Raw genomic sequence first — 22,755 nt, 5'->3', positions numbered from 1 at the left:
ATAACACATATGGACACTGCCAGGACTTCCAGGAAAGAAGTTGGAATTTCAAACAAGGTGGATCTGGGGTGAATTAGCGGGGGTAGAAAAGATCAAGGTTTTGGATGGGGGAAGATAAGAGATGGTGGTGAACAGCTGTTTTAAAGACCTGGAGGGAGGAGTGGGATTGAAGGGAGTGAGGGAGTTTGTTCCAGAGGCGGGAGAAAAGAGGAATGAAAGAGTGAAGGTGAGCAGAGAGCCGAGATTTCGGCAGTTTAACCATCAGAGGGTTGCTGGCAGATCTTGTGCGACCTATAGGAATATTTGGGGGACAGAGCACAGAGAGAGCTGGGGGTGCAAGGCCGGAGAGGAGTCGGTAGAAGACAGAAAGACCACCTACCTGCCTGCGGTGAGTGAGTGAAAGGCCCTCAGAGATAGCTTCATCGCGGGAGATTCCAATAATTCTGAAAGCTTTGGTTTCAACAGCGTGAAGCCGAGCTAGGTGTGAGGCAGGAGCACCGGCCCATAGGGGAGAACAGTATTCCATTGAGCTGCGGATGAAAGCCTTGTATGTGGTGAGGAGCTCAGGTGTGCCGAAGAAGGACTTCGCACGACGGAGGATGCCCAGTCGGCGACTGGCTTTGGAGGCCAGCTTGGAAATGTGGTTTTCCCAAGAAGGATCATGGCAGATAGTGAGACCCAAAAGCTTGAGCGACAGAACTTCTTGGAGAGCATTGTTGAGAAAGTAGATGGGAGGGTTGTCCAGTCGATCTTTTCGGAGAGACATAGTAAGAGTGTGAGATTTGTCAGGATTGAAAGACATGTTCCACTTGTTTGACCAGTCTGTGATTTTGTCCAAGTCTACAGAGAGTGAGGAGGCTGCAGACTGCCGATCTGAGGGAAGAGGAATGGAGCGGCAGAGAGTGGAGTCATCAGCAAAGAGATAGAGAGGATTTTCAAGAGAGTCAGAGAGATCATTGATGAAGACAAGAAAAAGCACAGGACCCAGAACACTGCCTTGGGGAACTCCAGCCTGAACAGGAAGAGGAGATGAGAGAAACCCATTCAGGGCCACACGTTGACGACGACTAGAGAGGAAGTCCGCCAGCCATGCATGGAGATTTCCATGGATACCAAAGGAGGAGAGTTTGGTGAGCAGAGCGGGGTGCCAGACCTTATCGAAGGCACGTGATATGTCGAGGGAGACAGCTCTAATTTCCTGTTTGGCATTGAGGACCTCCATCCATTGTTGAGACAGCAGAAGCAGCATGTCCAGAGTAGAGTGACCTGGTCTGAAACCAAATTGATGATCAGAGATCAAGCCATTGGAGAAGAGGAAAGATTTCATATCCGAAGCAATGATGGATTCCATGACTTTGCTGATAATTGGGAGAAGGCTGATTGGTCTGCAGTTGCTAGGATCTGTTTTTGCACCTTTTTTGTGCAAAGCGGTGATGTTGGCTGATTTCCAAGCAGATGGCAGTTGACCTTGAGCAAAAGAGAGGGTGAAGAGAACAGAGAGAGGGTGAGATAGAGCGGCAGAGCAGGATTTTAGGACCCGTGGGTTGATGCCGTCGGGTCCAGTTGCAGAATCAGAGTCGAGGGTTGACAGAAACTTTTCCACCTTGTCAGGAGGAAAGGACACGGAGTCCAGGAGCAGCTGGGTACGACTGGGTACGGTGGGTACAGAGAGGGATGGGTTTGGGACACAAGATTTAGAGGCAAACACAGAGTTGAGGCATTCAGCTTTTTCACGTGCGGAGTCAGCTGTGTAGCCGTTTGAGGTAAGGGAGGGGATGGAGGGGGAACAAACACCAGAAACGGATTTGACCAGATGCCACCAGGATTTGGAAGAGGGAGACAGATAAGAGAGTTCGGTCTTGAGAATGGAGAGATATTGTTTCCTGGCTCTCCTGAGGGTGGACACACACTTGTTTCGGGCTTTGTGAAAGGAAATGAGATTTCCTTCCGTTGGATTTGCTTTCCAGGAGACGAAGGCAAGTTGTTTCTGGGCAACAGCCTCACCACAAGATTCCGTGTACCATGGACGGGAGGAAGGGTATGACAACTGAAGACGAGATGGGATAAATCTGTGCATGAGAGAGAGCAATTTACTTTGGAAGAATTCCCAGGATGAGTTGATGTCAGAGGTGGTAGAGATGGGAGACCAGTCCAGATGATTGATGGCTGCTTGAAGACCGTGCCAGTTGGCCTGAGTGAAATGCCAGACTCGTCGACGCTGAGCAGGCTCCCTGAGAATGGTCAGAGAGATGTCCACTTTAACAAGGACATGATCAGATGATCCGATTGGAGCAGAAGAAGAGCAGCAGACATTTTCAGGGAAGTTGTACTCTTTGTCATCTAAATTCTGCTGAGCTGCAAGTTCTGCTGTCAAATAAATAAATAAAAACACCTGTGTAGATACACTACTGGCTTTCTCTAAATCCCATCAACTATGAGTAAAGTAAAATATAAATTATGGTACAAGAGGAAGAGCAAATACCTCCAGCGCGAAGATGAAAGTGAATATGATTGAGATGGTGGCCAAAGGTACAGTAGTTGGTTCATCCACGACCCACTGCAGTGGAAACAACTCATTAGCACAACTCATCATCCACAACACATTAAATCTTGTCAAAGTTACAACATGCTCCAATCCTCCACATAGAATAAATCATGAACTTTGAATCATTCCAATCCTACCAGCAAGTGAAATAGCAAAAAGTTAAAGATTTGGAAAACGAACTTGTTTTTGCTTACTTAAAACTATTTAAAAAAATATATAGTCGTTCCAAACTAAGCATGTCAAAAATTTCCGAGGAATATATTTTCAACATCTGTCATAAAATATTGAAAGATTAAAGCGCGAGCTGTATAAAATACAGGTTTTGGACTGACACTTGTAACATGTAAACCAGCGCTACCTGCTGAGTTATCGGCGACTAAACCGACTTCCCTCACTGGCTTGCCAGTAGGGATGGTGACTGTGACAGGATTGCGGGATTAAAAACAACCCCTGATAAAGGGCGGATAATCTACCTTTGGGAGGTAACGGCCATCCAGTGAGGAGATATGGTGTCTCCTAAAAGAACATCCATGATCTGACTGGAACGGTTCGTGACAACTCAGGTAGCCTGAGTGTGGTAGTGGAACTCTTGATGAAGCAAATTCCATCAAAAGGTAGCTGACCTAGTATTAGCCAAAGGCAACCACAACACATCACCCGTGGGGAAGATGGTGGGTACGCCGTGTTGCTGAACTCAATCCGGTGGACTCAATCCCCAACCACTTTTGTACCATTTTCATGGTATAGGTGGGCACTGATTTCTGTTTTTCATGCTTATTCGGTTTAAAATAAAAATAAAAACTCCAACAATTATCTTCATTATGCATAGAGAAATATTTATTGTGTCAATGGAAATAAAAACAATCAATAGACTTGTTCCCAATAAAAACAATCAATAGACTTGTTCCCAATAAAAACAATCAATAGACTTGTTCCTAATAAAAACAATCAATAGACTTGTTCCTAATAAAAACAATCAATAGACTTGTTCCTAATAAAAACAATCAATAGACCTGTTCCTAATAAAAACAATCAATAGACTTGTTCCTAATAAAAACAATCAATAGACTTGTTCCTAATAAAAACAATCAATAGACTTGTTCCTAATAAAAACAATCAATAGACTTGTTACTAATAAAAACAATCAATAGGCTTGTTCCTAATAAAAACAATCAATAGGCTTGTTCCTAATAAAAACAATCAAGAGACTTGTTCCTAATAAAAACAATCAATAGGCTTGTTCCTAATAAAAACAACCAAGAGACTTGTTCCTAATAAAAACAATCAATAGGCTTGTTCCTAATAAAAACAATCAAGAGACTTGTTCCTAATAAAAACAATCAATAGACTTGTTCCCAATAAAAACAATCAATAGACTTGTTCCTAATAAAAACAATCAATAGACTTGTTCCTAATAAAAACAATCAATAGGCTTGTTCCTAATAAAAACAATCAATAGGCTTGTTCCTAATAAAAACAATCAAGAGACTTGTTCCTAATAAAAACAATCAATAGACTTGTTCCTAATAAAAACAATCAATAGACTTGTTCCTAATAAAAACAATCAATAGACTTGTTCCTAATAAAAACAATCAATAGACTTGTTCCTAATAAAAACAATCAATAGACTTGTTCCTAATAAAAACAATCAATAGACTTGTTCATAATAAAAACAATCAATAGACTTGTTCCTAATAAAAACAATCAATAGACTTGTTCCTAATAAAAACAATCAATAGACTTGTTCCTAATAAAAACAATCAATAGACCTGTTCCTAATAAAAACAATCAATAGACTTGTTCCTAATAAAAACAATCAATAGACTTGTTCCTAATAAAAACAATCAATAGACTTGTTCCTAATAAAAACAATCAATAGACTTGTTACTAATAAAAACAATCAATAGACTTGTTCCTAATAAAAACAATCAATAGACTTGTTCCTCATAAAAACAACCAATAGACTTGTTCCTAATAAAAACAATCAATAGACCTGTTCCTAATAAAAACAATCAATAGACTTGTTCCTAATAAAAACAATCAATAGACTTGTTCCTAATAAAAACAATCAATAGACTTGTTCCTAATAAAAACAATCAATAGGCTTGTTCCTAATAAAAACAATCAAGAGACTTGTTCCTAATAAAAACAATCAATAGACTTGTCCCTAATAAAAACAATCAATAGACTTGTTCCTAATAAAAACAATCAATAGACTTGTTCCTAATAAAAACAATCAATAGACTTGTTCCTAATAAAAACAATCAATAGACTTGTTCCTAATAAAAACGATCAATAGACTTGTTCCTAATAAAAACAATCAATAGACTTTTTCCTAATAAAAACAATCAATAGACTTGTTCCTAATAAAAACAATCAATAGACTTTTTCCTAATAAAAACAATCAATAGACTTGTTCCTAATAAAAACAATCAATAGACTTGTTCCTAATAAAAACAATCAATAGACTTGTTCCTAATAAAAACAATCAATAGACTTGTTCCTAATAAAAACAATCAATAGACTTGTTCCAAATAAAAACAATCAATAGACTTGTTCCTAATAAAAACAATCAATAGACTTGTTCATAATAAAAACAATCAATAGACTTGTTCCTAATAAAAACAATCAATAGACCTGTTCCTAATAAAAACAATCAATAGACTTGTTCCTAATAAAAACAATCAATAGACTTGTTCCTAATAAAAACAATCAATAGACTTGTTCCTAATAAAAACAATCAATAGACTTATTCCTAATAAAAACAATCAATAGACTTGTTCCTAATAAAAACAATCAATAGACTTGTTCCTCATAAAAACAATCAATAGACTTGTTCCTAATAAAAACAATCAATAGACTTGTTCCTAATAAAAACAATCAATAGACTTGTTCCTAATAAAAACAATCAATAGACTTGTTCCTAATAAAAACAATCAATAGACTTGTTCCTAATAAAAACAATCAATAGACTTGTTCCTTATAAAAACAATCAATAGACTTGTTCCTTATAAAAACCATCAATAGACTTGTTCCTAATAAAAACAATCAATAGACTTGTTCCTAATAAAAACAATCAATAGACTTGTTCCTAATAAAAACAATCAATAGACTTTTTCCTAATAAAAACAATCAATAGACTTTTTCCTAATAAAAACAATCAATAGACTTGTTCCTAATAAAAACAATCAATCGACTTTTTCCTAATAAAAACAATCAATAGACTTGTTCCTAATAAAAACAATCAATAGACTTGTTCCTAATAAAAACAATCAATAGACTTGTTCCTAATAAAAACAATCAATAGACCTGTTCCTAATAAAAACAATCAATAGACTTGTTCCTAATAAAAACAATCAATAGACTTGTTCCTAATAAAAACAATCAATAGACCTGTTCCTAATAAAAACAATCAATAGACTTGTTCCTAATAAAAACAATCAATAGACTTGTTCCTAAGTTATTGCACAATATTGGGCAACATTCACCGAGACAACAGATCAAAAACAACAAAGCTTTTGATGATTGCATTTTGATCATCCATTCCAACAGATTTTTCTTCACTTCCCATTCTTTTTGGAAGGGAAGCATGAAAGGAAAGGAAAGGAATGACAGAGTGAGACAATTTGACTGATACACATGGTCTGATTCTGATGTACCATTCCGATTCTCTGTTGCAGAGCATTGGTGCTGCCAGGGTGGCTTGCTATTGCCTTCCCAGCCGTAGTCATGGCAGCAATTTGGAACTTGGTCATGGTACCAGTGATAGCTCGACAATTCTTTACGAAGGACACCGTGGGATGTTTAACATCCACCAACTGATGCCAGAAGACCAGACGCCGAGTTTGACGTCCATCCGTCCAAATTTGACCCATTGATTAATCATAATACCAGTGGGACACCAGGATGACCCTTTATAGCTCAGCCGAGATTTTAACCCAGGCTAGACAGCTTTAAGGAGAATGTGCGTACCTCTAGGCCGTCTTGCCAGCCCGATACATATTGTTGCGAATATGGAATTTGGCCTCCATATCCGCTTGTAAATATTCCCCTATTTTCTCCAATACTCCCCAACTTTCCCCAGTCCCCCATTCCCTAGTCCCATTGCATGTAAATAACAATCAGTAGAGCCGACCTTCCCCTTATTCCCCCATTAAATGTCGTGCCCAGGTCCACCGCACCACACGTAGACAACTTTCGGACATCTTCCTAGTTATTCTTAATCTATGTCAGTTAAGGCCTCGTTTCCATTAATTATGACTCTTCGTTGCACCAGAATGTGATTATATGGCACCAGTAGTGAGTTTAGGACCTTCCCATACCTCCTCCCATCTTCTTCCCCAAACAACAACAATAACAACTACAACAACAATTACAACAACAACAGAGGAGATGGCGGCGGAGCGGGGGAGGATGCGTCCTCACACCGGCTCGATTAGCTCCAGACCATGCGCTCCGCGGGGTTACCCCGAAGGGGCTGGCTGTCAGCTCCTCGTCAGGGGCGGAGCCAGTAACCCCCCCCGCACGCACCCAATGAGAAGCAACGTGCCGATTCCACGAGGCGGAGCTAACGAGCCGAGGGCGTGTCACTCCCCGCCGGATATACGCAGCCGCTTGCCGGACGTGACGTCAGATGCGCCTCAGCTTGGAGACTGGAGAGAGAAGCCACCGCCACCCCCAGCGCGACGATACCTCCCCGCATCTCTGGACCGGACCGAGTCGATTCTGCCTTGAGCCAAGAGTGCACCTTGAGCCATCGCTACCTGCCTTTCCTTGCCATCAAACCCCCGTGTGAGTCAGCCGTTGTCCCGTGTGTCTGTCGTCTGTCCGGGGTTAATATAAGAGTGTGTCTAAGTGCCTGTCTTCCTGTAATATACCTCTAGCCCCTGTAATCTAACCTTTTCCGTACGAATATACTTGAGAATCGAAACATTGGTGTCGTATTGTGTTATTGTAATCCAGCCGGGTGTCTTCTTTTTCTTATTGAGCCAGCGTGGCGCGGCTTCGTCAACGTCGAGTATAGTCGGGTAATTTGTGCGGACACGACGGCCATTCCGCTCGGCCCACTTTAACATCAAAGTCGTGTCTGTAACAATTGGTGTCGGGAGTGAGATTCGAGGCCCGACCAAATTTTGAAGAAAAAAAAAAAAAAACGAATAGAGGAAAAAAAAAAAAAATTGGTCAAAATTTGGAGCGGCCGAAATTTGTTTTGTTTTACGAAACTCGAATTTTGCAAGTCGCGCTATGGCGGATCAAGACGGCTGGGGTCCGGTAGGGGAGAGTGAAGCAGGGTCGGTCCAGGACCAAATTGAGGGACATGAGGGACATGAGGAGAGCGAAGCAGCGAGGGTAGCAAACGCACAAAATGGCGCCTCGCTGGTCACCGCGCCCGCGACCGTAGCAGCGCCGCCGATGGATTGGGGCCTATTTATGGAACAAATAAAGGCGCTCATGGTCCAGACAAGTGAAGACCTGAGGAATGACTTGGGAAACCAAATGGGGGTAATGAGGGACGAAGCGAGGGGTACCGGTGAGAAGTTAGACAATAACTTTGAGGAGTTAGACAAGAAAATTGAGAAGTTAGACAATAACTTTGAGGAGTTAGACAAGAAAATTGGGAAGTTAGACAATAATTTTGAGGGGTTAGACAACGGGATAAAAGAAGTAAAGAATGGGTTAACGGGGGTAGAAAACAGAATGGCCGCTCAAGAGAATCAGATAGAGGGAGTGAAACATGGGTTAACGGGGGTAGAAAATAGAATGGCTGCCCAGGAGAATCAGATAGAGGGAGTGAAAAATGGGTTAGAGGGGTTAGAAAACAGTATGGAAGGCAAATTGAGGGACATGAGGGACCAAGCGGAAAGGGAAGTTAAACAAATGGAGCAGCAGATAGAGGGGGTCAGAATGGGGGTAGAAACCAAACTGGATGCTCACAGGGAGGAAATGGAGCAGATGAGGGTGGCATCTGGGCAGGAGATGCAAGTGATGGGAGAGGAGATCAGAAGAGGAGTGAGTGAGGAGGTCGGAGGAGTGCGCGAGGAGGTGAGGCACTGTAAGGAGCGCATGGAGAAAGAGGTGAGAAAGGGGACTGTAAAATTGCAAGGTGGTATAGAGGAGTTGACGCTGGGAGTAGAACAACTGACAGTGGGACAAAAGGAGTTGGGGGACCAGGTAAAGAAGAACACAGCGGTAATAGAGGGTTTAAAATCGACACAGAAAGAGATGAAAAAGGACGTAGGGGTAATTAAAAAAGAGTGCCAGACGGTACATGAGGACCTGACGAGGAAAATGGACAAGGTGGTAGAGGTAATGGAGGTTAAAGAGCGGGAGGTGCGGGAGCACATAGAAAAAAATAAAGTGGAGTTAGAGGAAGAACTTAAAGGGGCGCACGAAGAGATGAAGGAGATGAAGCAAAAATTAGAAGAAGTGGAAGAAGGGGTGAGCGAAATTAAGAAGCGACGGAGAGAGGATAAGAAAGAGATAAAGGAGGAAGTAAAAGAATTGGTCCAAAGTCTGTGTTCGGATCGTGATGATGTGCTCATTAACCGGATGAGGGATTCGCAGGTGATGGAGGAGAAGCGAAGAGAAAGAGGACCCGGTGTAAGTGGTGACCAATATGGTCGTGCGTATGATGCGCCAGGTGATTTAATAAGCTTGGGGGTCGAGATAGACCCGGATGTTCGTGAGAGGCCAAGAGTGAGGTGTATGGCTGGTCCGGAGGGTATGGAACGAGAGGTGCGAGGTGTGGGTGAGCAAGGTTGTGGTGGTGGTGGTATGGAATGGGTAGCGGGTTGCGGAGGTGTGACCCATGCATCGACACCAACAGGGGTAGTTGTTGGAGGGACCGGGGAGGCACGAGAGCCCCTTGGGGGTAATGTACTGTGGGGGCCCGGCCGGTTCGGCCCCGCGCTGACCCCGCAAGGGGCGACGCACGGGGTCCGGCCGGCGGGCAACGACTCGCATACGAGGTGGTCCCACAAGGTCCCACTCGCGCCGTATGACGGCAAGAGTGATCTACGCGCGTACCTGGCGCAGTTCGACTGTGTGTGTAAGGGTAACGGTTGGGGTGAGGACGAAGGTGGAGTACACCTGGTGGCCGCATTGCGCGGCGCGGCGGCGGAGGTGCTGACGGCATTACCAGCGGGTGCTCTCACCCTGCCAGCCCTCCGCGACGCCCTAATTAATCGATTTGGAATAGAACAGCAGAGCGAGCTTGTTAAAGCTCAGCTCGCGCTGCGAAAGCGCAAGCCCCAGGAAGCCATCGGGGAACTTGCCCACGACATTCGCCGCGCAGTGGGGATCGCACATGCTAGCATGGCAGCGGATTCCCGGGAAAGCCTGGCGCTGGACCATTTTATCCAGGCCCTCCCGGATATTGAGCTCCGGCAACAGCTCGCCATGTGGCGCCCGCAGACTCTGAGCCAGGCGGCTGACGCTGCGGCCCGTTGGGAAGCAGCGAGGCCCCTGGCCCGGGGGGGCGAGCGTCTCGCAATGGCGGTCCGCCAGATGGGACCCCCGATGGAGGGCGGACCCCTTAGGGGGCCCGCCCCCGACGTGGGTCCTGACCTGGCGGGCATGGTCCGGAGGCTGGTGGACCAGCGCCTGGCAGGACCTGGACCATGGCAGGCGGCCCCGGAGGTGGCCCGCGGTGGACCACGAGCGGGTAATCCAATTCGGACCTACAGGGGGGGGAATTTGGAATTCCGGAGGCAAGCACCTTACCAGGTGAGGTGCTATACCTGCAACCGCCTGGGTCACCTGGCGCGGCACTGTCGAAACGCGCGCCGGGATGATCCCCGGCAGTTGAGGTCCTCAACTCCGCCCAGGGGGGAGCGGGTTAGCCGACCCCAGACACCCCCCCGCCAGACCCCGGGAAACTAGAAGGTGTCGGGCACGTAGGGCGGTGTTCGGCAGCAGAGGATGGAGGAGAGCCCTCATTGACGCGACAGGTCATTTATTGTGGCCAAATTGGAACCGGTAGCCTGACAATTAGATGCAAAATTGCCGGCGTGGGGGTAGACGCCGTAGTGGACACAGGAGCTAGCGCCACGATCATCAGCCCTGTGGTCCTTGATTCGAGCGCAGGTGGCTGGGATAAGATCCAGCGCCTGCAAAATTATAGTTTGCAGCTTGCTACCGGGGTGACGGCCCCGATCATAGGGCGTGGTTCTGTGACCCTCAAGTTAGGGTCGGTAAGGAGGGAGATAGATGTTTGGGTGGCGGAGGTGTGCGACCCATGTTTAATAGGGTTGGACCTGTTGACTGCCAGCGGTTGTAAAATCGACTTGTGCCGGGGGATCCTGCAGGTGGGAGTAGAAGAGCTGCCGTTAGGGGGAGTGAGCACGGCCGAGAGAGCGGAGCTGGAGGCTTCCGAGGCCGTGACCATCCCCCCAAGGGCCGAGGCGATAGTGCCGGCCCGATGGGCAGCTCGCCCAACATGGCAGGAGTCCTGCGGCCTGGTCGAACCGGTGGCAGCGCAGTCCATACCGGGTTTAATCGTGGGCCGCACCCTTGTAAAAACGGACGGACCGGTAGTGGCCGTCCGAGTAATAAATATGAGTACAGAACCACGCACTATAGTAAGGGGCACGAGGGTAGCTGGCTGCACCCCAGTTGAGGAAGTCGCGACAGTGAGGGGCGAGAACGTCCAGCCGAGCCGACCCCGGGGGGAGCCTTCAATAACAAGTAGGAATTGGCCCGATCCTATTTGCGAGATGGTAAATCGTAGTAGCGTAGAGTTGGGAGGTACCCAGAGGGAGGCCTTACACAAACTGGTTGGGTCCCATTTGGACCTCTTCTCCCTGTCCACCGAGGATATTGGACGTACGGGCCTGGTGAAACATCAGATCCACACCGGTGAGGCCCGGCCTATTCGTCAGGCCGCCCGACGGCTCCCTTGGAGCAAGAGGGCGGAAGCTGACGAGCAGGTTGCAAAAATGCTCGACGCAGGTGTGATCGAGCCCTCGGGAAGTCCTTGGATGTCACCTGTTGTGCTGGTCAAAAAGAAGGATGGGACCACGCGGTTCTGCGTGGACTATCGCCAGCTAAACAACGTGACACTCAAGGACTCATATCCCCTGCCAAGGATTGATGACACCCTCGATGCCGTTGCGGGCTCAAATTGGTTCACAACTTTGGACCTCAAGAGTGGGTATTGGCAGGTGGAGATGGATAGGGCAGGGAAGGAGAAAACGGCATTTTCCACAGGTAAGGGACTGTATCAGTTTACTGTGATGCCGTTTGGTTTGTGTAACGCCCCCGCCACCTTTGAGAGATTGATGGAGCATGTACTAGGCGGCATGCCATGGCAATCATGCCTGGTGTACCTGGATGACGTCCTGGTACATGCCCAAACGTTCCCCCAGGCACTAGCTAATTTGGACCAGGTGTTCGGGTGCCTCAGACAGGCAGGGTTGAAGCTGAACCCGAGTAAGTGCACTTTGTTTGCAAGAGAGGTGGCCTATCTAGGTCACGTGATTGGCCGCGAGGGGGTAAAAACAGACCCAGACAAAATTAAAGCGGTAGAGGAGTGGCCCGCACCACGTACCATCAAAGAGGTGCGGGGATTTTTGGGACTCTGCTCCTACTACCGGCGCTTTGTGGCGAAATTTGCGGAGTTGGCCCGTCCCCTCCACCGGCTTACGGAGAAGGGGACGCGATTTAATTGGACACGGGAGTGCCACGAGGCCTTCCAAAAATTGAAGGGGTGTCTAACATCCGCACCCCTTCTAGCTTACCCCACTAGTGACGGGACATTTACCCTGGACACGGATGCGAGCCAGGAAGGATTGGGCGCAGTTTTGTCTCAGACACAGGAGGGCGTGGAGAGAGTGATTGGTTATTATAGTCGGGCCTTAAGTAGGCCCGAGAGAAATTATTGCGTCACTCGCAAAGAGTTATTGGCTATGCTGGCTGCCATGAACCATTTCCACCCGTACTTGTACGGGCGGAAATTTTTGGTTAGAACTGACCATTCCTCCTTGCAATGGCTCCTTCGGTTCAAGGAACCGGAGGGCCAAATTGCAAGGTGGTTGGAAAAGTTGCAGCAGTACGATTTTGATGTGGCCCATAGGGCCGGGAAGGCCCATGGTAATGCGGACGCACTCTCTCGGCGTCCTTGTCTGGGGGAAAACTGTAAATTTTGTGCGAGACACGAGGAGAGGGAGCAATTGGGCGATTCCGCCCCGATTCTCGTCGTCCGGGCAACCCGGGTGAGAGGGCCAATTTTGCCACTAACCGCGGACGAGGAATTTGGAGAGTTGGCTTGGAGCACGGCCCAGCAGGAGGATCCTGTTCTGGGGCCGGTGTTCCAATGGGTCAAATTGGGGCAAAGACCAAAGGGGGAAGAGGTCACCCCCCTCGGGGCACAAACAAAGGCATATTGGGCTCAGTGGCAGACCCTGGAATTGAAAGGCAACATCTTGTATCGCAAGTGGGTGGAGGTTCCCTCTGATCGAACTTCCTGGCTGGTGATAGTCCCTGACAAATTCAAGAACGTCATATTGCAACAGGTGCATGGTACCCGCTCCGGCGGCCATTTGGGCAGGACAAAGACAATATCTCGGGTCCGCCGGAGGTTCTATTGGGTGAATATGGGGCGCGACATACAGGACTGGTGTCGGAGATGCGACGCCTGTTCTGCCAAAAAGGGACCAGCACGGAGGATGAGGGCCCCCCTTCAATTACATCAGGTGGGGGCCCCCCTTGAGCGGGTGGCTATGGATATTCTAGGACCGCTGCCCCGCACCCGCCAAGGTAATAAGTATATCCTCGTTGTAATGGACTATTTCACCAAGTGGCCGGAGGCCTACGCCCTCCCCAACCAAGAAGCCGGGGTGGTAGCGCAGGCCTTCGTGGAAGGATTTGTGTGCCGGCATGGGATTCCACAGGAGTTGCACACCGACCAGGGACGAAATTTTGAGAGCAAATTGCTAAAAGATGTGTGCAGTCTCCTGTCAATTCGGAAAACCAGAACAACGCCTTTAAGACCTCAATCTGACGGGATGGTGGAAAGATTCAATCGAACTCTAATCCAACAACTGGCACTGTTCACCACCACCCGTCAGGATGACTGGGACGAACATCTCCCTTATTTGCTTATGGCCTACCGGACCAGCCAGCACGGGGCCACCGCATGCAGTCCAGCGTTGCTTATGTATGGGCGGGAGTTACGGGCTCCCGCCGACTTGCTATGCGGTCCCGTGCCAGACACAGTGGTTAACCCGCCGAGGGAGGGGTACGCACGTCACCTAGAGGAAGGCATGGAGCTAGTCCATGCCTTCGCCCGCCGCCAACTCCATCTGGCGGGGGAAAAGATGAAGCGCAGGTACGACGACCGGAGCCAGGGGAGTCAATACGCTCCGGGGATGAAGATTTGGTTCTTTAATCCCCGGAGGCGGAAGGGAAGGTGCCCAAAACTCACCTCCCCCTGGCAAGGCCCAGGAGTCGTCCTGTCGCAAATCTGTGACGTGGTCTTTAAGATCAAAATGGGGCCACGAGCCCTCCCTCGGATCGTCCACGCCGACCGGATAAGACCTTACACCGGCGAGCAGGCGCCCCCGTGGATTGCCTCGGCTTTAGATGCCGAGGCGGGACCCAGTACCTCTGAATAAGGGGGGCTTATTAGTGCCAGAGGACTGGGGGATTGAGGAGCGATAGGCCCGGTGGGAGAGGGTGGCATCCCTGCCACCTTTCCCATGGGGGGGCAAAGGAGCAATAGATTATGGGGTGTATGGCAGTGAAAACTAGCCCGGGTGGGTTAGGATATGGTGTGTAGGGATCTAGAGAAGATGACATTAGGTGACGTTAAGTTTAGTTAGTGACTGATACCTGTAGTGGGGACGCAGGTAGATTAGTATGGATGATAATGACGTGGGAGCGCAATAGTTTAAAGGGACGACTGGGAAGCGCAAGTGTCCGAAGGGAGTAGTTAGCTGAGATGATGCCGTGTTTGTGAGAATTGAACAGGTGTGATTGCACAGGTGTGCAACTGGACAGGTGTGTGGAGCAGTGTATGAGTAGTGAGTGTGTGGATCAGCGCGAATGCGCTTGGGGAGAGAAGGGTGCAGGTGGCACCAGGTGTGAGAGCACAGGTGTGCAGGTACAGGTGTGTGGAGAGAGTTGGAGTGAGTGGTACGGAGTGGTGTGCATGGTGCGAAGGTGTGGATGGGGGAAGAGTGTACCCCTTTCACGAGCACCCGGGGCGGGTAGTGTAAGTGTTAGGTAGAGGGTGCAGGTAAATTGTGGTTGGATATTGGCATTTGTGGTGCGGTTGCAGAATGGTGTTGTGAATGGGTGCATTAGTGTTGTGGAAATGGCTGGGCGTGTAGCCTGTTAGTGTGTGTAGTTGGTTGGGCACTCCACCACTGTGAGGATGTCGGCCAGGTGAGGCCGCAGGTGGGCTCTGGGAGCCGGTAGTTGTGAGTGGGTGCCTGAGGATCCCGGGTGTGGATCGGGCAGCCCAGTGCCAGAGAGGGCACGGAGTGGGGAGAGAGCCAGAGGGCCTTCCCCAGGTAGTTAGGTTAGGGTGAGGAGCAGGTAAGCTCGGAGGCAACTGCAGTGGTGGAGGTGTGCAGGTGGGTAGACCCACTGGGAGAGGTACACGCCGCAGCCCAGAAATTGTGCGAGGGCACCGGGAGATGAATCGGGGGAGTGAGACCCCAAATTGAAGAGCACCACAGTTTGGCCAATGGGAATTGGTTTTTAGAACCCATAGTGTAAGAGGGCCAATGGTTTGGCCGGAGAAAGACCCCGGGTAGTGTAAAGTTGTTAAAGTCATTTAGGAAATAGTTAGGATTGATGAACCTGTCGCACCATACGCAGCCACTTACCTGTGGTGATGATGATGACTCCACACCTGTGTTTTCTTTGTTTTGTTGCAGGAGATGAATCGCTGTGTGGATTTGTGAGACGCATCACGACGTGGATGAGACATTGGGGTGATTCCATCTCTCCCTCCCTAGGAGGGACTGATGATGAATTGGTAATGGCAAATTTTGATGTTGAGTTGGAGATGGCAAATTATGATGAGAGTTGAAAATGGCAAATTTGATTGGTTAGGAGGGAGAGAAGACGAATTTGGTTTATGGGAGGAACGGGGAAGACAGTAGGGATGTTTGTCGATTTGTAAAGTAGATGTTTATGGGTAGTGTTGTGTTTTGTGGATACAGTAAGGGGTAAGGGAGGGGCCATGTAGGTTACCTGGTGGGGGGGGGGGGCGTACGATAGGAACGTACCTGTCTCACCTGGTTCCCATGTGCCCCCAGTGTGCATCACCTTACATTGCGTGCACTTTTGCGCCCTTACCACCTTACTCACTTGTTTCTTCTTTTGTCTCCCACCTCCGAGGATCTGGCTTTGGGGTAGAGAGAGAGGAGAGAGAGGTGCTGGCTACGCAGTTGTGGGCCTGCACTTTCGCTGTTGGCTGCCTGGATCGATACACCATATGGACCGCAATGTTTGTGGCCACCCACAATGGACCGCAGCTCTTTTGCGGCCAAGCACCACCCGTGGAAGGACCTATGGGTCAACGTGGCACCTATGCCATAAAGGTGAACCACTGTTAATTAACACCAAGTGCACCACAAGAAGAGCAAGAGACACCTGCAGGGTTAGGGGTTGTCGAATTTATTTTTATTCCAATGAACAATGGTGACTGCACCGATTGGTGGTGGGGTGGTGCTGTTGATGCTCGGAAAGGGTGCTCTGCACGTTATTAAAGGCCGTCGGCCACAGAGCACTCGTGGGTTGGTGTATCGATGTTGGCAAGCGCGCTCTCTCTATGCATAACATCTGCATGTGTTCCTCCAAAAACAGGTCCTGGATCGTAGTGTAAATAGCAGCATAGTCTTGTAAATAATGCTCCCTACCGGCTGTATGTTTAGTTTGAGAATTCTTTCCGGATTCGGTTATCCTGTGGGTGTGTTTCTGTGAGGAGAAGGGTGCAACGTCGCAGGGGGACATATTTACTCATTTGTGAATATCTGTAAAACTGTCGCACTCAGGGTAGAGTTAATAGTAGAGGGAACTACATTGCGTGCCACACTAAAGTAGGTAAAAATTTATCGGGTCGGGACGCCCCGAGGGTAGAGAAGGGTGCAATGTTGCGAATATGGAATTTGGCCTCCATATCCGCTTGTAAATATTCCCCTATTTTCTCCAATACTCCCCAACTTTCCCCAGTCCCCCATTCCCTAGTCCCATTGCATGTAAATAACAATCAGTAGAGCCGACCTTCCCCTTATTCCCCCATTAAATGTCGTGCCCAGGTCCACCGCACCACACGTAGACAACTTTCGGACATCTTCCTAGTTATTCTTAATCTATGTCAGTTAAGGCCTCGTTTCCATTAATTATGACTCTTCGTTGCACCAGAATGTGATTATATGGCACCAGTAGTGAGTTTAGGACCTTCCCATACCTCCTCCCATCTTCTTCCCCAAACAACAACAATAACAACTACAACAACAATTACAACAACAACAGAGGAGATGGCGGCGGAGCGGGGGAGGATGCGTCCTCACACCGGCTCGATTAGCTCCAGACCATGCGCTCCGCGGGGTTACCCCGAAGGGGCTGGCTGTCAGCTCCTCGTCAGGGGCGGAGCCAGTAACCCCCCCCGCACGCACCCAATGAGAAGCAACGTGCCGATTCCACGAGGCGGAGCTAACGAGCCGAGGGCGTGTCACTCCCCGCCGGATATACGCAGCCGCTTGCCGGACGTGACGTCAGATGCGCCTCAGCTTGGAGACTGGAGAGAGAAGCCACCGCCACCCCCAGCGCGACGATACCTCCCCGCATCTCTGGACCGGACCGAGTCGATTCTGCCTTGAGCCAAGAGTGCACCTTGAGCCATCGCTACCTGCCTTTCCTTGCCATCAAACCCCCGTGTGAGTCAGCCGTTGTCCCGTGTGTCTGTCGTCTGTCCGGGGTTAATATAAGAGTGTGTCTAAGTGCCTGTCTTCCTGTAATATACCTCTAGCCCCTGTAATCTAACCTTTTCCGTACGAATATACTTGAGAATCGAAACATTGGTGTCGTATTGTGTTATTGTAATCCAGCCGGGTGTCTTCTTTTTCTTATTGAGCCAGCGTGGCGCGGCTTCGTCAACGTCGAGTATAGTCGGGTAATTTGTGCGGACACGACGGCCATTCCGCTCGGCCCACTTTAACATCAAAGTCGTGTCTGTAACATATTATATCCTTTATAGCTCAGCCGAGATTTTAACCCAGGCTAGACAGCTTTAAGGAGAATGTGCGTACCTCTAGGCCGTCTTGCCAGCCCGATACATATGTAGACCTAGAAAATTTATAACAGGGTTCTAGCTTGGTTTTAATTGAAACATTAAATCACAGTGAATTCAACAGATGAAATAATCCCAAACTTTTAACCATAAAAGTAAAATAAAATGTGTGAAATTATGAATTGGTGAGTAGGTAGGACAGCCAGCTTAGCAAGCAATTCGACTTGAACCATTCATCGGTGTGTAGCAGGTGTCTGCCAATTGCATAATTTTTAGGACAGCTGCTGTGCCAATGATGCAGTGCCCCTTGTGTGTTAGGGTAGGAATCTGGGGTTTGGCCAGTGTGCTGGTGATAATTCACCTGTTTTTATAAAGGCTTGAAAAGATAGTTATAAAATCACAAACATAAACGTTTGACAATAAATATCTGTTTCATTGAGAGAGGACAGTGTTGCCAAATGACATGTGAGATTACCTTGACAGAGAGAAGTAGAGACTGGGCCATGACCAGTACTGCAATCGTGCGTTTGAAGAATGGGTGTTGTGTGATGTCATACATCTTCGCTCTGAATCCCTTTCCATCTGTTGGATCACCAAATAGATCAGGTGTTACTTTAAAATGGGATAAAACTTCGGTAGTGATGACAGACTTAGGTGGACAAGATGTGCAGATTTTTGTCTATGTTACACCGTTCGAAGCTAGATTCATTCTATCCACTCTGGAATGGTTACAACACTGGGGTGCAATGTTTGTTCGTCATTATTACACATCCCAGGTTAAAAGTATTATCTGCATTTCGATTTTGAAGATAACTGACGGATTATGTAAGAGCAAGAAGGAAACAAAGGCAACAATGTTACACTGACACTTGTACTGTGTATGCATGATGCTTCCAGTAGTGTAATTAAGTGATACTATCAAAAGTACCATAGTGGGGCTGCTTAACTGATGAATTGTGCCTTTTCCCTTAAAAGCATGAAACTTGGCACATGGCTAGAATACCCCAAAATAAAGATTTTTAGTCCAGGGGGCATCTCCAATTTCACCCCATATGGCGGCCATCTTGAAATTCAAGATGGCCATCATACAAGACCTGTTTTGATGAATATCTCCATAATTAGAACAGATATCAAAATGGTTGCAGTGCCTACACCTACATTTTTAGGGTCTAGGAATCCAATGGCAACATAAAATATTCAATAGTATATGGCAGCCATCTTGAAATCCAAGATGGCCGCCATAACAGACCTGTTTTGATGAATATCTCCATAATTAGAACAGCTATCTAAATGGTTGCAGTGCCTACACCTACATTTTTAGGGTCTAGGAATCCAATGGTAACATAAAATATTAATCAGTCATATGAAAATATTAATTTTGCATAGTATCATGCATACTGGGAATGCATATAAATACTCTTAACAGGTTGGCATTCTTCAGTGATTAAAAGTGTCTATGACATCGCAGACTGTAACTGTGCCATCTTGTGGTTTTCTAGTCTTTGCTGCATTCTCCATCACATGCGCAGAGAGAAGTACAGGGAAGTGCAGCTTTCTTACACCGGCAACGACCAGTACATCCTTTTTTGCACCCACACTTAACAAGTTCATTGCAGATCTTTGCAGCCTCTGGAAGTGTTGTCCATATTGGTTTGAACTGGCCAGCAGACGTTTTTTGCCAACCCCATTCAGTGGGGCTTGGTAGATCAGGCTTAGCATGCAATGCTTGTCCCCAGCATAGTGCGCCTTGGTATACTGCCCGCTTTACGTGCTGCACAAGGGCATCATGTGTTGGTGGAATTGATTCCACAGGTCTGCCCTTCTTTGCAAACAGTTTCTTTCGTACAATGTTAATGTCAGTAGCAGTACTTGTGCGATCATACAACAGAATAACAAATCTCTCAATGACGTTCATGCAGGTTTCAGTTATCTCTGTGCTCTGGTGGCAAATTTCTGCTAGTACCTCTGTGAGCTCAGGGAATGATTCCCACACATTCCATGCAGTTACCTTTCCACGCCCATTAAACGCTGAAGAAGTGTCACACCCTGTTAGTGCATGAAACATGGGGAGGGCTTTAGATTTCTCAGGGCCAAGAGCTGTGGCTATATCATGTGCAGAGATAAATCGCATGTTCTTGCCTGTCCCAAATTGTAACCATATCATCACTGAAAGCTTCTGGGATGCTGTAACTGCAAGCACGACAACATCTGTGTCCACAGTTTGTATGAGGACCTTACTATGCCCTCTCTGTGTTGCATCAGCAGCATGTAGGAACATCCGACCATCTGCCTCTTCCTGAGTGCACGGGGAGAGTGATTCTAGATCAATGCGTGGTGGAGCAGTAAGAACCTCTGTATCAAGTGTGACAACTAGCTCCTTGCGCTGGTCTTCAAATGATTTAATTGTTTCATTGGAAAGGAAGCTGAAGAGTTCACGCTTGTTTTCATCAACTCGAAGAAAGTTCTGCCACTGTCCAGGAATTGCAACTGAGGTATCTACTCGTCGGCGAACCCCCTTGCCACGCTTTTCACAGGTCATGCTCTTAAGGCTGTCGGTTAGGTAACGGTCCCACACCAGATCAAGTCGGGTTGCAGATTTGTACTGTGAGAAAACAAATGGGATGAAGACCTTTAAGGCATATTCGCCAAATGTTTTGACTGTGCCAACATCGGGCTTTAGCTTTTGAACAATTACTGCCCCGTCAAGTATGACACATGTCACCTCTGGCATCTGTGTGCTTGATGGTGAAAGTTCCTCTAAGCAGTCCAAAAGGTCGCTCTTTGTACCAGGTCGTAGCTTCCCATCCTTGGACAGAGATGGAGGGAAAGATTGATTTTCATGACGGAAAAATTCATCCAGGTTTCCCTCGCGGGTTTGACAGGCAATATAGAGGCGAGAAAACAGTTGAACATCACTCTTCAATGAGGCTACCTTGTGTTTATCTGTCAGCTGGTCTGTTACTGATGAGCTGCCAAACAGAGGTAACTTTTTGCGCGGGACGACATCATTCAAAGGCTTTGAGCGTTCAATCAGCCTCTCTTGCACAAATGACTCCAGAGCCTCCTTTCCCACTTTCTGCACATCTTTCACACTTTGTACGACTGATGCACTTGCTATATCCTTTGTGTCAAGGACCAAAAGGTCAGCGGTTTCTTCAAGAAATGGATTACCTAGCTCCTCGATAACTGATACAAGTGATCTGACATGTTTGTCAAAGGTCATCTGGGTGCTTTTATTCTGATCATGATGCAGTGATGGCGCTTTGCTTTCATGTTGCTCCTGTGCAGTCTCAAACTCATCAATCACCCTTGAGACCTCTGGACCTGCAACCATCCATCTTTGCAGAGCATGGGCATTGTCCAGCAGACCCACAGCTCCTCCATCTCCCTTGATACGTGCATTGTTCTGTTCATGTGCATGATCTGTAGCAATTGAAGAAAATTTGCGTTGGGTCTTTTGTACCGTGAACATGCCAGCTCGGAAATTATCCAGAACTTTAGGGTGTGTCTTGTGCAAGTCCATCATATCACGCAAATGGACTGTGACCCATCTTGCATAGTGCGTATGGTCAAGAGCAAAGAACCACGGAAGAAGCTCCCATAAAGCATCTAAGTACATTTCAAAGTCAGCCTCCCTCAATGAGCGCACAAAGGTCAGGATGCTGTTCTCCAATGCCATCGTGAGATTCCAGTATTGGAACTGTGGGTGTTCCAATATGTTGCCATTGGATTTTATGTTCCCATTGGATTCCTAGACCCTAAAAATGTAGGTATAGGCACTTCAACCATTTTGATATCTGTTCTAATTATGGAGATATTCATCAAAATAGGTCTTGTATGACGGCCATCTTGGATTTCAAGATGGCCGCCATATGGGGTGAAATTGGGGATGCCCCCTGGACTAAAAATCTTTCTTTTCGGGTATTCTAGCCATGTGCCAAGTTTCATGCTTTTAAGGGAAAAGGCACAATCGATCCGAATTTTTTTAGCTAAGCCGCCCAGCTACCAGTTAATCTATCAATTTAAATTATTTATTGGACTTTAAAAAGGTTAATTGTGTTGCATTCTTGGTTTCACTCAGAGCCAAAGCTCTGAGCTAATTATACCGCCCACCACGAAATGATGGTGCAACATCGGGTGGCAGAGGTTCTATTTGTCTAAAAAGAGGGAGAAATATCCAATAAAATTTGGCATCGACATTATTCATGCCTGTCTCCCCCATTATTTCAAAATTAATATTGAGCTTTTCAAACACTTTGCGGGAAGCGGCAGCCGTAAACAAGAGACATACGAACACACGGACAGACATCACGGCTCACTTCCAAGGAACTGCGACACAGAAAGAGACCTTTCAAGCCTGCATAATGCTTGTCAACCCTCTTATGATTAAACTGCCAAAATCTAGGCTCTCTGCTCACCTTCACTCTTTCATTCCCCTTTTCTCCCACCTCTGGAACAAACTCCCCCACTCCCTTCAATCCCACTCCTCCCTCCAGGTCTTTAAAACAGCTGTTCACCACCATCTCTTATCTTCCCCCATCCAAAACCTTGATCTTTTCTACCCCCACTAATTCACCCCAGATACACCTTTTTTTTTTCCAACTTCTTTCCTGGAAGTCCTTGCAGTGTTCATATGTTTTATACCTCTCCCACCTCCCCCAAAGCCCTCCCCATTCCACATTTCTCCCGTTGTCCCTGCTCTCAAATGTTGTGTTTGTGTCCTTCCCCCTCTCTCCCCATCTTGTCTGCCGCTCCCCTTATTTTTTGTGATTTGTGTGTCGGTTTGTCTTTTTGTGTGATTAATGTTAGCTCTTTCACGAGCCTCGATCTTGTATACAAAAAAAAAAAAAAAACAAACAAAAAAGCCTATGACAATTTTTTTGTATACAGAGTCGAGGCTTTTGAACTCTTTCGAAGAGCTACCACACAACTTCATCAAAGGAACATTATAGAGAGAGAGGGTGGAGAC

The 22,755-nt window shown here is 47.2% G+C and overlaps 1 protein-coding gene across 1 annotated transcript in view; it reads right to left on the bottom strand.

Moving 5' to 3' along the window:
- NALCN (sodium leak channel, non-selective) overlaps positions 1–22,755 on the bottom strand; it is a 259,747-nt gene that overhangs the window by 55,463 nt on the left and 181,529 nt on the right. Inside the window, exons 31-32 of the mRNA XM_078778655.1 lie at positions 18,262–18,368; positions 2,483–2,557 (exon numbers count right to left, since the gene is read on the bottom strand). Coding sequence (XP_078634781.1) covers positions 2,483–2,557; positions 18,262–18,368 — 182 coding nt within the window. The remainder of the gene's footprint in view (positions 1–2,482; positions 2,558–18,261; positions 18,369–22,755) is intronic.

Source organism: Myxine glutinosa, chromosome 1, assembly GCF_964187855.1.
Source record: "Myxine glutinosa chromosome 1, kmMyxGlut1.1, whole genome shotgun sequence".
Taxonomy (NCBI): Eukaryota; Metazoa; Chordata; class Myxini; order Myxiniformes; family Myxinidae; genus Myxine; species Myxine glutinosa.
Note: the sequence above shows the minus strand (reverse complement) of the source record. Positions and strands in the feature narration are given on the sequence as shown.